Genomic DNA, 15,036 nt, shown 5'->3' with positions numbered 1-15,036 from the left:
TTGACTTATGATGAAAGGTTTGATTGATTAGAGAATGATGATTACAGTAAATGGCCTGGAAGATGGTTCCTTCTCCTATCACCCAATTCTCTCTCTCTCTCTCTCTCTCTCTCTTTCTCTCTCTCTCTCTCCCCCTCTCTCCATCTGTAGAGTGCCTCTCGTCTTTCCCCTAATGGCACAGCTATTAGTGCTAATGCATTTCAAACATACAGCAGCTGCCACGTTCGGCTGGAAAGCTCAAGTTCTCCTCTCTGTCGTTCTGTCCTCTTCTTTCTCTCCCTTATTCTTTCTTTCCCTCTCTCTCTTTCCTTCTAACACATCTAATCAAACAGGTTGATGTGCAAAGTAGATGCCTATGGTCTCATTTAGAGTCACAGTGTAAAGTGGTGTTTATAATGAAGAGTTGGTGTGTCTTTGACCTTATAAGCATGTAATCGCAGTTGATAACGATGCAATGAGTAAGCTGATGTGAGCCATAAAAGTATTATTATTATTATTATTATTATTATTATTATTATTATTATTATTATCAATAATAAACTAAAAGATTTTAACACACAAATTGTAAAGAATGGTCGATAGAATCTATATGCAGCATCAACAGTTTAATGAAACAAAAGCAAACTAACATTAATCCAAAACGGCAAGCAAAGGTCAGAAAACAAGCACAAAATTCATAAACCAGAATAATCAATCAGCAACGCAGACAAATCCAAAAAAGGCAATATACAAGCAAAAGTCACAGAAAATACTAGCAAAACAAATAGCTTTGTAATCGAAGAGAGAGTCTCTTCCCTTTACATTCTTTTTCTCATGGTCACATTCTAACTTTCTTTTTATGATCAGAACCGTTTACATACTTACTTTAGTCATTACTTAGCATCTCTGTCTGAATGTCTGTCCGTCCGTTCATCCGCCTATCAAGCATTCTTCTTACTAACCCATATTCACCCACCCACCCATTCATCGATGTCTTAACCGCCTGAAAAAAGCAAGGACCTTCTATCCATCAATCGATACATCCATCCTCCCATCCAACCACCCATCCATGCTCTCACCCATCTATCCTTCCACCCAATCATTCATCCATCCATCCATCCATCCATTATCCATGCACAAATTTATTCATTCATTCATCCATCCATCCATCCATCCATCCAACTATCCATCCATCCATCCATCCATCCATACATCTATCTAATAATCTATCTATCCATCCATGTCAAAGTCTTAACTTCCTAAAAACAGATAATAAAAATTTGTTTCTGCTACGCAGGAACTTGAAATAAGGCTCATGGAAAGTCTTATGTACATATTATGACTTATAACGGTTTATTCCAGAATACAGCAGGAGTATTGTATTTTCTTCATATTAGGAGTATGTGCTTATTGTAAGCGATGGCAACGCAGTGCTAAGCAGCATTGTCACTATGTCTGTGTAAAACACAGATGTTAAACAGTGGTCACTTGTAGTCAGAGGTCCACAGGCTTATTAATAGTCACTCTGAAGTCTCTGTGGTTGCATGTTACAGTATGTATGTATGATGTATGATGCCCATGCTGACTGACAGAGGTTTAGAATTAAAAATCAGAGTCACTGTACAGTTGCATGCCCATGTGAATGTAACATATAGTGTAAATGGGAGTGTGAATTGACATATTATTTAAATGCAGATTCACGACACTCAAAGAGACCAGATTATAAATCCTGAGTGCTTTAATGACCAGTTCATGCCTTACTTACCAACATATGACTAATTGAATTTAATAGGATTAATATTAATGCATATACTTGAAGTGAGACATAAATATTAGCTAGAAAATTAACACCAAGGTTTGTGCGTTAATCAACAGAAAACCAGGTCACAAGCCAAACCTGACAGAGCTGTGAGCCCAAATGACCTTGAGAAATAAGACACAATAAACCACTTTAATATCCATTTCACACGCTATTGCATTCAGATGGATTTAAACGAGCCTCAGCCCCACTTCTGCTGTTGAGATTACTGTGAGTACAACGAGTCCTCACCCCAACAGCCCACTGTAAAGCCCATAATGGCCGACCGGCACATTCGTCACAATGGCTGGACTTATAAATAACAGCGGCTGGGACACGCAGCTGTGAAGAGATTCTTAAGAGGCAAAATCAAATCTGTGATCATAACAAGTCACAGGTAGTGCTAAGACTGGGATTATTATTGCTAGCTTCATGTCTAAAAGCTCTTAGAAATATAATACATCTAAACTATACTTTATACATTTAGGAATCCACATACAATAAGGTGACATTGTGTAATGCTTATAGTATAACATACTTTGACCAGACATATTTAAAGGACGTCATTTTCTTCATATAAATTCTTTTTTTCTTTAATTCTTTCATTAAAACTATTAATAAGAAGTGACTGGGGTTCATAAGATCTGTACTAATTCCTTTCGATCTAGCTTTAGTTGCCAGTCTTGTAGCTTGTCAGTTGAAAATGTGAATCGCGAGGCTCCTTAGGAGTAAAATTACATGCAAGCTCTAATCTCTTCAGATAAGAGCATTTTTCTGAATTTAATTATGTTAATGAATGGCAAATTTCTTGTGTAAATGTGCCAAACAATTTCTGAATAAATTAGCATGTATCCAGCTAGCTTAACAGTGAAGTGTCATGTGTCATGAGGTGCTTTTTGAGCTCTGACATGCTTTCTAGAAAAGATTCTGTGCGGAATGAATGTTTTGATGAAGTTGAATATGAGACAACAGAGCAGAACATTGATTCCCTTATAGTAGACGTGCTGAATAATTTAAAAGATGTCACCTCACCCAATTTATTAGATGAGCAAAAGTATAAGTACAGACAGACCTAATGTAAATTCATTCATTCATTCATTCATTTTCTGCCGCTTATCCGAACTACCTCGGGTCACGGGGAGCCTGTGCCTATCTCAGGCGTCATCGGGCATCAAGGCAGGATACACCCTGGACAGAGTGCCAACCCATCACAGGGCACACACACACTCTCATTCACTCACACAATCACACACTACGGACAATTTTCCAGAGATGCCAATCAACCTACCATGCATGTCTTTGGACTGGGGGAGGAAACCGGAGTACCCGGAGGAAACCCCCGAGGCACGGGGAGAACATGCAAACTCCACACACACAAGGTGGAGGCGGGAATCGAACCCCCAACCCTGGAGGTGTGAGGGCGAACGTCCTAAGCCACCGTGCCCCCCCCCCCCCCCCCAATGTAAATGAAAGTGTAAATTAAAAATAATTATTATTAATAATATAATCTATTATTATATTAATGATATAATATTTATCTATTAATATTAGATATTAGCATGTGAGTTGCTTACAATGACTGTGACCAGTGTTGCATCCTCTCCAGTCTCCTCTTCATGAGGTAAAATGCTGATCGGCTGAGTTAAGGTTTGGTGATTGACTTTTTAGTCAGTCTAAAACATTTTCCCTGTGTTGAGTTTGCAGTGTGTTTTGTGCCATTGTTTTGCTGCATAATGAAGTTCGTCTTGATTCATTTGGATCCATTGCTCTGTAATTTGGCAGACGGAATGTTTCTGGAAACTTCTGAAAACTTTCTCCTACTACCATGTCTGGTTTTTAGTACACCAGTGGATTCTATCATTTTCAGGATCCAACATCCAAATGATTGTATTGGCTGTCCTCCATGTTAGTTTAATCCTTTTTAACAAAGGTTTATCCTTTTTTAAACAAAGTCTATTTTTGGTTTGGCCGAAACTAAGAGTAGATATTTTTGGATATATTTATATTGTTTAGACAATAGGTTGAACAGCGTACACCTGGACAACAAGAAGCAGCTGTCACTCACATGTACAGATTTTTCTGACCACTTGAAAAACAGATGGATGCAAACAACAGGCTCTGTATTTGAAATTGTTTAACACACCCAGATGTAAATATCAGAAAAAGAGTATAAACTCATATCCATCTTTATCTCAAAACCCACATACAGTATCTTCACTGTAGAGCAAAGGGTTGGCCTTGCTGCTCCAATACTTCTGGAGGTGGATGTATAACTTTAGTTTTTGCATGAAAACAGAGCACTAAGAGCACAACAGAGTGTTTCTTTATGTTTATATAGCGTGGTTATTTTATAAACATTTTGATGAGTATTCTGATGAATATGCAGGGCCGTGTACAAAACAGTCAGTACTCAGGCACAGGATGATGGAGCCTAATAGCGCTACTACCCAAAGTATTGCAAGTAGATGCACCACATGATGTAGGAGAGCTGAGTATGTACACAGCACACATCCATACGCACGCACACATTTTTACTATTCTACGTTATTATACTATTTTGTCTATTTTTTACACACACACCTCTCTCTCTCTCTCTCTCTCTCTCTCACTCTCTCTCTCTTTCTGTTCCCCTCCTTCCATCTAGCTTTTTCTCTTAGTCTCTTTTCCTCCCTCCAACTGCTTTAACATGCTTTTCACTCTGGGTCCCTAATGTGCCCAAAAAGCATGGAGGCCTAATCTAATTACAGTGTCAGTCAGCAGTCTTACGCCAAAAAAAAGAAAAAGTGTACATTTGCTAAACAAGGGAGAGAGAGAGAGAGAGAGAGAGAGAAAGAGGGGGAGAGCAGGGAATCCAGAATCAACAAAGACACTCGTCCTCACTAAAGGACATGTCTCGCCCCTCTCTCCTGTGTGAAGGTGCAGAAATGGTTCGGGCCTCCACGGTGCTTCATTACCTGGGCTAATTATAAAAGCAAATGAAATCAGCTCTGTGATACATTATTAATGCCTGCACCCCCATTAGGTCTCATTTGCAGTGTTTGCAACAATATGACATTTTCAAACTGTTTTCATGGCTGATTAGAAATGAGGAGGGCTGATAACAGGGAGGAGGGAGAGAACGAGAGAGAAAGAGAGAGAGAGAGAGAGAGAGAGAGGGAGAGAATTAAATGTGAAGAGAAGAAGAAACTTAAACAGTGAAGGATGTTTTGTGGTATTCAGCATAAGCCTGTTGTTATAAACCAAAAAAAAATAAAAAATCAGGGGAAAAAACAGAGACCAATGAGAGAAAAAAAGGCAATACTTTACCCGTGCAGAACACACAGAGGCGAGAGATTTTTAAAGCATGTAATGTCTGTGTGCATGCATGTGATGCTATAAAATACATTTAGTTGCAGAGCTCTAAGCGAGGAGTGTGTGGAGTGATAGGCAGCTCTCTCCCTGCCTCCCTGTGAGTGCAGTGGCTAAGCAGCCATGAACAGAAATGTGCTCTCGCAGTGAGGAGGTTTCATAATTATTAGCTTTAGAGTCTTTTCTCAAATATCCCTCGGGAGGCATGGGGTTAAAATTCCATTTGTAGGAAGTGTAGCATGACAGCAAGCGTGGTCTCCCTGGAGACAGACGAAAGAGTGTGTGTGGTGCCGGTGTTTTTTGTAAAGGATATTTGAAGTACGTGGCTGAGAACAGGGGCTAGAACACACAGTAATGCGGTTTGCAGGGGTGTAAAAGTGCTCTTGGATGTTCGGCTGCTTTCGGATTATTATGTGGGACACGATCAGATGACACCAACTGACTTATCAAGCAGTCTGTGTCAGTACTTCATTTTCCAGACCAGAGGTATTGAAATGGTGGGGTGTGCCCCAGAGGCACGGGTGATGGGCTGAGATGGAAAATAAATATTTAACAGACTAGCAGACACGCTGGTGATTATGTATTTTGCATACAAGCGCCACACTGGATAGCAGATGAGCTAACTGAGATCGGCACAAGTGTGTCATACTCTCTGTGAAGCCCTGCCCCTTTTCCCAATTTTACACTAGTAATGTTTTGGATTTGATGATAAAGTAAAACATAGTGATCACTTTAACCGTTTGTACTGTGGTGGCACTTTTCCACTAATGGATGCAGTAATAATGGGGGTTGGATAGTAACATTTGTATGTGTGTATTAATTCGATTTAATTCTACAAACTGCACATATAGTTGGTTTATCTCATAAATTCCCAACTTGTGTAGCGAACTCCATGCATCATATATAGAGTTGTGTTTTTTTTTTTTTTACTTCATCACACCCTTCAGTTCAGTTCTTAAACTCATTTGATGAATTTAGATATTTTTCAGAATTTCTTTAAATCCATTGTGTGATAATATCCATTGTTAGCAGTACTATACATATAAAATTAAATTGAATTGTTCTTGAAAGTTGGCAGTGTCAAATGCTTAGCTATATAAATTTAAACTGGAGTAATTTGTATTACTTACGTTTTATATTTTTGCCCCATGTTATATCATCTCCCACCATCTATAAAGGTCATTAAACATGACAGCCCTTCAAAAGTTATGCCCACATATTTCTTCTCTGTAACTCCAGTTGTCTCGAGAAGGTTTGGATAGATACGTTTTTGAAAATTAAACTCACAGTAATTCATTTTCTTGAATACTTGTGAGCTGAAACAATGGTTACCATCGAGTTGAGTTTACTCAGGTGTTTAAGGCAGCGGGTAAACATTCGTTTCGGAAATAATCTCTGTAGAGTCTTTTTTATTCTCTAAGCCTCAGTGACGTATCCTCATCTTGGATGAAGATACCTGAATGACTATCAGTGCAGTCCACATGACTACTATTAGAAATCAACAAATACAGACACACTTACTGTAATGTTGTCTCGCCAGGGGTGCAATGTCTGGATCTGCTCCGCCTCTCTGGCCAGCCTCTGTAGAACATAAAAGGTTAAAAGGTCAGGGGCTAAGCTGCAAAGGTTATAAGTTAAATTACACTGCGTTAACGTAATCTAGAAGTCAAATCCAGAGGCAAAACAGAGAGGCCAAGGCTGCAGGTCTGAAATACAATATTAAGAACAGAACTGTATGTGAGGACTCTAGTGTGTAATTGAGAATTTCAAAGTAATTAAATAGTCAACACGTTGCTAAAAGAATAATAAACAATAGCATAATGTGATGCCAGGCACACAGATAATAACTAGTTCCTGACAGATTATTTGCCAAACTAATTGTTTCCTGGATCTGCACAGAGCGTTGTGGTTGTGTGAGATAGTAGTGTTTAAGAAGCCTGGAGCCCAGAACACACCCATGGCCAGACTTCCCAAAACAAACATAACCATTTATTATTGCTGGTGATTGTTATTGTCTGTTTATATATTTCAGCAAAATAAAATTGAGTATAAAAGGAACCATCGGTACAGCTTTAGTAAAAATGAAAAATCCAGCTTCCTAATACAGAGTTTCCTTGGGTTGGACAACTCAATGCTGTATCCTAAACATGCCGATAATGTCACTAGATATCACTTAGAATATCTTAGCACTTGCAGAGTGAAAAGCAATGACATGTATGACCCTATTTGCATAAAACATACTGGGATTTGTCTCATGCAGATGGTTTGTACATGTAAATACAACACTGATAGAAAATCATGAATTATTCCCCAGTGCTAATTCTGACGGATATAATTCTCCATTACTACAACAGTACAGAACACTACATTGTATGAGTAATAACATATTACATCAGCAGTCTAATGCAATAAATACCATGCTCTACATACTTATTTATAATAATCCGAGCTCAGGATCGAGCTTTGTGCTGCCCCTGTGCAAAAGTCGTATCAATTCAAGGAACAATAAAAGGATTAGTGAATAGTTTGAATTTTTACATAAGAGCCATTAAGGTTTCTGCCGGAGGGACAGAAGCAATAATGGCTAATAATATCGCTATAAAGTAGATTTAGCCAGTTTTCATTTTTAAAAAGGTCTTTTTTTAAATTTGTCCACTTATGTTCCACTTTTCCAAAATAAATTCCACTTTCACCCGGTCGTCACATTAGGCTTGTGTGATATAACAGTGTAAGCTTCTCGACGGTATTCAGCAACATTTCATTCATTAATATTATTCTGAAGGTAACCCTGTTGTTCACCTTCGTGCACTTTGTAATTGAGCACCATCGTTTAACACTGATTAACACTTAATACGGCAAAAAAGCAGTCTTCTGTTTTCCCTGAATGAAACAGCAGACGATCCGATCCACATGCCAATCTGGCATGAGCTGGATTACGATATTAACTGACGTCGCTTAGAAGCCCCGCCCACTTTATCTCGATAGGCTCAATTAGACGTCTGATTGGCAAAAGGATAACGCTGTAGCTGCATATCTTTGTAAAACCACCTAAAACTTGCGATTGCTGCTGCTCTCATGATCTTCCCCACTGCACAGCTGCTCTCCAGATAACACTGAGGGAATGTTGGAAATACTCGCTTTCCTGTATTTAATCTGTTCTCTTCCAAAGTGTTTATTATAATTTATTTTAATGGTAAAAAATTTGAGTAGCAACACATTATCCATTATCTATTATATTATCAGTCCCTCCAACATTTCATTGTTTTGTGATGGCTGCGTACCTTTTTGCAGAAATATACTTGTACTGGTGAAATTTCCAGCACAGAAGTGTTCTTTTATACGTCTACCAGTAAAGACACATATGTAATGATTATTTAGATTAGCTCTACTCATGTTTGATGCACATGAATTGAAGAGGCTGTTGTCTGAATGTCTGTTGTGTCGATCTGATGCAATGTGATTTGGCCTAAATCTGCGGTCATTTTGAAACATTTCATTGTGTGTATTCCCAAATCTTTATTAGTTGATGCAAAGGTGATGAAAAATAGCTCTTAACAAACTAACAATAAAATGTCTGCATGCAAGAAACCCACACATGCAAAGAGCTCCAGTCGGAATCATTAAATAAGTCACAGTAAATCTGTTTATTTTAAAACATGAGGTTTGTTTTTCTCTCATGTTCCCTTCATAATCCTCACAGCAAGAGCGTCTGGGTCATGTCCAGACTCAACCCACTCACACCTGCCCTCCTGTCATCTACCTGTAAGAGAGCAGGATGCCAACTCCCACACACATTCGCAGGCTCAGCCAAGAGGTCCTGTACTGCTGTCCTCACAGCCTTTTCTGTTTACACTTGCTACACAACCGGCGGCATAAAACTGCCACTTCCACACTGACAAGACCCTTCGTTGAGGTCTTCACTACACGATTACTAATGCAAAGTTACGTACAGCAGTTTCATCATGGCCTTAAATGCTCTCCAGCATGTCGGGGTTCTGCACAAATAAATTTCAGAATATTATCATAATAGCAGGCGTTCAGGCGAGCAAGGCTAATTTAAGGGCAGCTATGTGTAATGGCGTGGCCATTAGGAGTAATGTGCATTTCAAATGACACTGCGCTCCCGTGGGCCAATTCTGGCTGTATTAAAACAACGCTGCCACACACAAGATTGTTTTCAACAAACCTGAGGGCATTGATCATGTATTTTTAGTATGTCATCACCAGCTTGTTAGAATAGTGCTAGCTCTGTTGCGCCTGTTTGTTGCTGTTCGTCGCAATCAAACTGTCGTCCCTCGAAACTCAACATTGAACATTCTATTTCATGCTACAATCAGTATCTAAAGTGCTTAAATAGAACAACAGTGGTCAGATTAGGCCGAAGTGTCCAGTCGCTCCAGGATTTTGTGATGTTGCGATTGCAGAAATGAATGCCAAATGAAGCAAACCCTGCCATATTTAGAGGAGCTAGCAATTATTCTAAATCGCCGCAGATTTGAGCTAGCATGTGTCGTAACACACATTCAGCCAAAGCTCTCGTGCGACAGACATGTGCACAGATTTCAGAGAAAATAATTTCATATTTGCCTTCACTGGTAGAATCCTGTGCTGGCAATGTCACCAGTTCCAGTAGAAACTGCATAAGATAGCTGAAATATAGAAGACTGTATACCAATCCATATTAGGGGGTTATACAGTACACTAGTCCACTGATATTAAGGAAAGTAGACTAGAGACTAGATGAAGTTCATTCTACAGTCAGTTGCTGGGAAAACTCGTTGTTTTGCTTGAATAGAAGGTTCTCACTTTGATATCACTTTGTATGTCGATGTTACCACAAGACTCTTTTTGTAACCGGTTCCTGCTTACTAAAGAAACTCTCTACAGATCCTTTTTAAAGCTAAATCAAATGGAAATGAAATGTAGAAGTAAATTCCATCGTGAGCAGTGCTGCTGCAAAAGAGCATGTTCGACGCCATGTGCTGCGTGTCGCTAACCGATCCCGCTCAGTCAGCCTAGAGATGTCAGTAAGCATGCGCCATTAGTTTAGAGGCTGAACCTGAGTGGGGGAACTTAGCGGGTGGATTCTCAGGATATAGTTGAACACGTCCTTGTCATTATCGGTCTGGAAAAAAAATTCACATGACTCGGTGGGACATATTATAGTATCCTCTATTTAAAGAAATGCTGCTTGTTGAGCTGTAAGTATGAGTCTGTAGGCAGATATGAACTTCTGTGCTGCGTGCTCTCAGTTTTTGATTTGAAGAGTTTGAAGATAGATAGATAGATAGATAGATAGATAGATAGATAGATAGATAGATAGATAGATAGATAGATAGATAGATAGATAGATAGATGTAGGATGTGGTAGCCTATTGGTTATAGTGTTGGGCTACCAATTGAAAGGTAAGTGAACTCGAAACCCAGTTCCACCAAGCTGGTGCTGCTGGGCCCCTGAGAAAGGCCCTTAACCCTCAAATGCTCATTTAGCTCAGGATAAGGGCGTCTGCCAACTGCTAGAAATGTACAGGATAGATAGAAGCAACTTTATTGTCATTGCATAATACAGGTACAAGATGTTTAGCATCTACCCGAAGTGTAAATCGTAGAAAAAAAGTGAAATGGAAGTGCAGATAAATATGTCAGTATGTGTACAATAAATAAAGTTATGGCAATTGTTATGTGCATAAGTATAGTGTATACAAAATAGGAATGTGCGCCAGTTATGTGTTCCTTTATAAACAAAAGTCCAATATTTGATGAAAAAGTCATGAAGATTTCGGACCTTCATTGAGATGAGGCCAAACCTGTGAGGATCCTGAGGCCTATAGAGATGTACCAGCTTCAGTTGGACTCTGCCAGCTACATGTGGTCTTTGAGGACAACAACCTCCTCATCAATACACAAAACTCAGACTGTATATAATAATCACACCTTCCAGTGTCACCCAAATGAGTATGAGGTTCCCTTTTAAGTCTGGTTCCTCTCAAGGTTCCTTCCTCTTCCATCTAAGGGAGTTTTTCCTTGCTACAGTTGCCTAGGGTTAGGGTTAGGTCATTGGGGATAAATAAAGACACATTTAAAAATAAGTCTAATATGAATCTTGAATTGTACAGATATATACATTTATAATTGGTAGAAAAACAGAATGTACAGGGTGGTACTGAACTGCAATGCGTTTACAGATAACATTTATTACATTAACTTGGATATGTTCATGGCTAACAGTATAGCGTAACAGGCTGTTGTTTGAACCTGAACATTCTGTGCATTTCTGTTAAAGTTCATGAAAAACGAGGTCATAGCAGCCATAACACCGCCTTCAGCAAGCCTCAATTTCTATTTCTTTTGTTCGATATGACCTGATGAATGGCTGGAGCATTAGTTCATGAGTTGTATCCATTGGAAAAGGCTCGTTTGAGAGAGTCTTGACTTAAAAAAGAAAGAAAAGCATCACAGGAAAAAGATTCGACTGATATCTGATATGAGTTGGAACCAGACTTGGTGAAGACACTGGAACAATTTTCCCATTTGAAGCTACCTGAGCTGAGCCATGTATGATTACTGCTATAGACTGAGCCAGATAATAAAAAAATCTTCTCTTCAGAAAAGAGCTGTAGCTCAAGAGTACACGGCCGAGTTTCTATGAGAGGGTAATGCGCGGGTCAAACTCATCGAATGGTGAAACTATTAAGAGTGGAGCGCTTATTCTTTATCAGCTGACATTTGGAGATCATTAGACTATTGATTTACATACAGTTACTCCTGCTTATGTAATTGAGATGCATAGAGTTAAATTGAGATGGCATTTAGTTTGCTTTTTCAGAACTCGGTTGTGAATATTTACCGCCGAATGCATCCAGGGATGTGACATTATACCAGCGTCTCTTCGTAATGAAATGGGAAACAGTAACACAATAGTTTAATGATACACAACCCTGTTACTGATAACGAGAAGTCTAAAATGTTATTACAGATACAGCATGTCCCTTCAAACAAACATCCCAGACAAAAGGAAATAAAAAGTACTGTAGTGCTTCTACACTGTTTTAACGAATTAAAAAAAAAAAAAAAAAAAGTTATGGAATGAATAAAAGAAAATGGGCCGTGCTGATATGGAAAAACAATCAACTGTGGAGGGCTGTGATGTCCCGTGAAGCTGGTAATATTTTCCTCTGACATCACCTCGTGAAGAGCTTTATTCCTTGTACGCCTCATCAATTTTTCAACGACTACAGTTTTCAGTTCATGAATGAATAATATGTTGCACTTTTTATTCTATTATAGTTCCATTTTATCTTGTGGAACATTCACAAAACACTACATTATAGCAGCTATAAACAGAAATTCTCACCCCGGTCTCTATTTTTTCCCTCTCTTTGGGGAAAATACTAAAGAAGTGCAGCTTGTCATGTTCCAAGTGTCCTGAAGACTTTCCTGTGGTGTAGAGTGTACACACACCAGGCCACACCGGGGACAATGGTGCTTGGGCATGGTACGAGGTAAGCAGGCGTAGTGTGAGTGTGCCATTACTGACTGTTACAAAAGTCTAAAATGTGACACTTCCAGAAATCTCACAAAAATCTCTTTGCCTTAAAAACGCCACTAAAACGACAACTCTACGTGTTTCTTTCTTGCAGATATTCTTTAAAATCTAGATTTATTAGCATTTATTGATTATATGGAGTCTCTTCTATACAAGGGTATGAGCTGTAACTACAGAGACGTGTATAATGAGGTATTAGAGTGAATTAGTATAAACATATGATATAAATAATGTTACAGTGAGACCCATGTTTCTATAATCCACATTTAAAGATTTTAAAATCATAGCAATTTTCCTTAAACAAATTTTTTTTCCCAGCCACTGTAACACTTGCAGTGATTTATTTATTATTTTTGTACAGCTCAATTATTTACAGTATGACTTAGTCTGTGAAGTATTAGTTAAATTCATTCATTCATTCATCTTCTACCGCTTATCCGAACTACCTCGGGTCACGGGGAGCCTGTGCCTATCTCAGTCGTCATTGGGCATCAAGGCAGGATACACCCTGGACGGAGTGCCAACCCATCGCAGGGTACACACACACTCTCATTCACTCACGCAATCACACACTAGGGACAATTTTCCAGAGATGCCAATCAACCTACCATGCATGTCTTTGGACCGGGGGAGGAAACCGGAGTACCCGGAGGAAACCCCCGAGGCACGGGGAGAACATGCAAACTCCACACACACAAGGTGGAGGCGGGAATCGAACCCCGACCCTGGAGGTGTGAGGCAAACGTGCTAACCACTAAGCCACCGTGCCCCCCTGTATTAGTTAAATCTCCATTTTTTTTTTTTTCATTTCTTTACTTTACATGTCACACAACTCAGTGTAGGAGATGTTTCTAGACTTCAGTGGGAAGAGTTTAGCGGAATATGGAAGGGGCTACTAACAACTTATTTGCATAAAAGTGAACAAAGTCCAGTCTTCACTTTGTTCAGCTGTAACTGATCAGGTGGAGTAACTACACAGAAAACAACCAAAACTGACTAAAGAGACAAGATATCTATGGAATGTCTTTTAAATAAAAAGCTAGCGCCGTCACATTACAGTACGTGCATGTGACATCATTTGTCATCGACTGGGAAACGACTTATACCTGGTTAGTAAGGCAGCGTTAGCTTTCTGTTTGAGATGATACAAACTTTATAACTCTCATCTACTAGACGCTACAGTACATAGGGCATAGTGTAAGTGTGTAGTACGTCTTTTGGAACACAGCTCAAAAATCTAATCCAACTACGGAGCAGGTGTGTGTAATAATTTAGAATGTCCAGAATCACTGAATGTAGATCTAACCTGTGTTAAGTGTGTGAGAGTGTGTGTCTGTGTGTATGTGAGAGAGTGTGTGTGTGTGTGAGAGAGAGTGAGAGCATGTCTGTGTGTGAGAGAGAGAGCGAGTGTGTGTGTGTGAGTGTGAGAGAGAGAGCATGTCTGTGTGTGTGTGAGAGGGAGAGAGCATGTCTGTGTGTGTGTGAGAGGGAGAGAGCATGTCTGTGTGTGTGTGAGAGTGAGAGCATGTCTGTGTGTGTGTGAGAGGGAGAGAGCATGTCTGTGTGTGTGTGTGTGTGTGTGTGTGTGTGTGTGTGTGTGTGTGTGTGTGGCTAATGTATTATCTGTTAAGGTTGATTTGAGTTTGAATTGATTTATCAGTCTGCATGAACTTTAGTATTCTCTCTCACACACACACACACATTGCAGTGGAAAACTGTTCTGTGTTTCTTCGTGTCTTTTTCCCTTCTCTTCATTCTACCAGTCTTTTTTGTTGTTGTTTTTCTTCTCTCTTTCTCGTCCAGGTCTTTTGTCTTGCAGCATGTTTCCATCAGAGCTGCCTCTGTGTGTGTGTGTGTGTGTGTTGGTAGGGGTAGGGGTGGGTGGGGGTGGGGTCTCTAGGCCCATTCGATCATGAGTCTTCCTGTATGTTCTGCTGTCTTAAGAATAGATGGACATAAGCTACAGTTTATAAATCACAAGGAGGAGGCAGTGGATCTTTAAAGAACTCTAAAGGGAGAAAATAATGTGAGATAAAGCACAGAATAGTCCAGGGTAGTAAGGTGCTATCTCACTATTGAACCTGCAGCAGTATGGCTGACCTCCTAATATTATTCTACACTTATATTATGTTGTCCTTGTGTTGTGTTTCGCCACTTTGCTTGTCCTCTCACGCTAAAGGTAAAAACATTTGCATTTTATATGAATAGCTGCTGTTTATTCTTCCTAACGGTGAGACACACACACAAATAGACACATGCGCACACACTCACACACAGACACACACACACAAACAGACACACAAACACACAGACACACACACACAAACACACCCACACCCACAGACTCACAAACACACCCACACAC

At 39.5% G+C, this 15,036-nt stretch overlaps 1 protein-coding gene across 2 annotated transcripts in view; it reads right to left on the bottom strand.

Annotated features, from left to right (window-relative positions):
* The window catches only part of cacna2d2a (calcium channel, voltage-dependent, alpha 2/delta subunit 2a), a 208,094-nt gene that overhangs the window by 98,773 nt on the left and 94,285 nt on the right, over positions 1-15,036 (bottom strand). For both annotated transcript variants that reach the window (XM_060868309.1, XM_060868310.1), the window contains exon 4: positions 6,647-6,706. In XM_060868309.1, coding sequence (XP_060724292.1) covers positions 6,647-6,706 — 60 coding nt within the window. The remainder of the gene's footprint in view (positions 1-6,646; positions 6,707-15,036) is intronic.

Source organism: Tachysurus vachellii, chromosome 4 (assembly GCF_030014155.1).
Source record: "Tachysurus vachellii isolate PV-2020 chromosome 4, HZAU_Pvac_v1, whole genome shotgun sequence".
In the NCBI taxonomy this organism is placed as follows: Eukaryota; Metazoa; Chordata; class Actinopteri; order Siluriformes; family Bagridae; genus Tachysurus; species Tachysurus vachellii.
The sequence above is the reverse complement of the archived record's forward strand: the minus strand, read 5'-3'. Positions and strand labels throughout refer to the sequence as shown.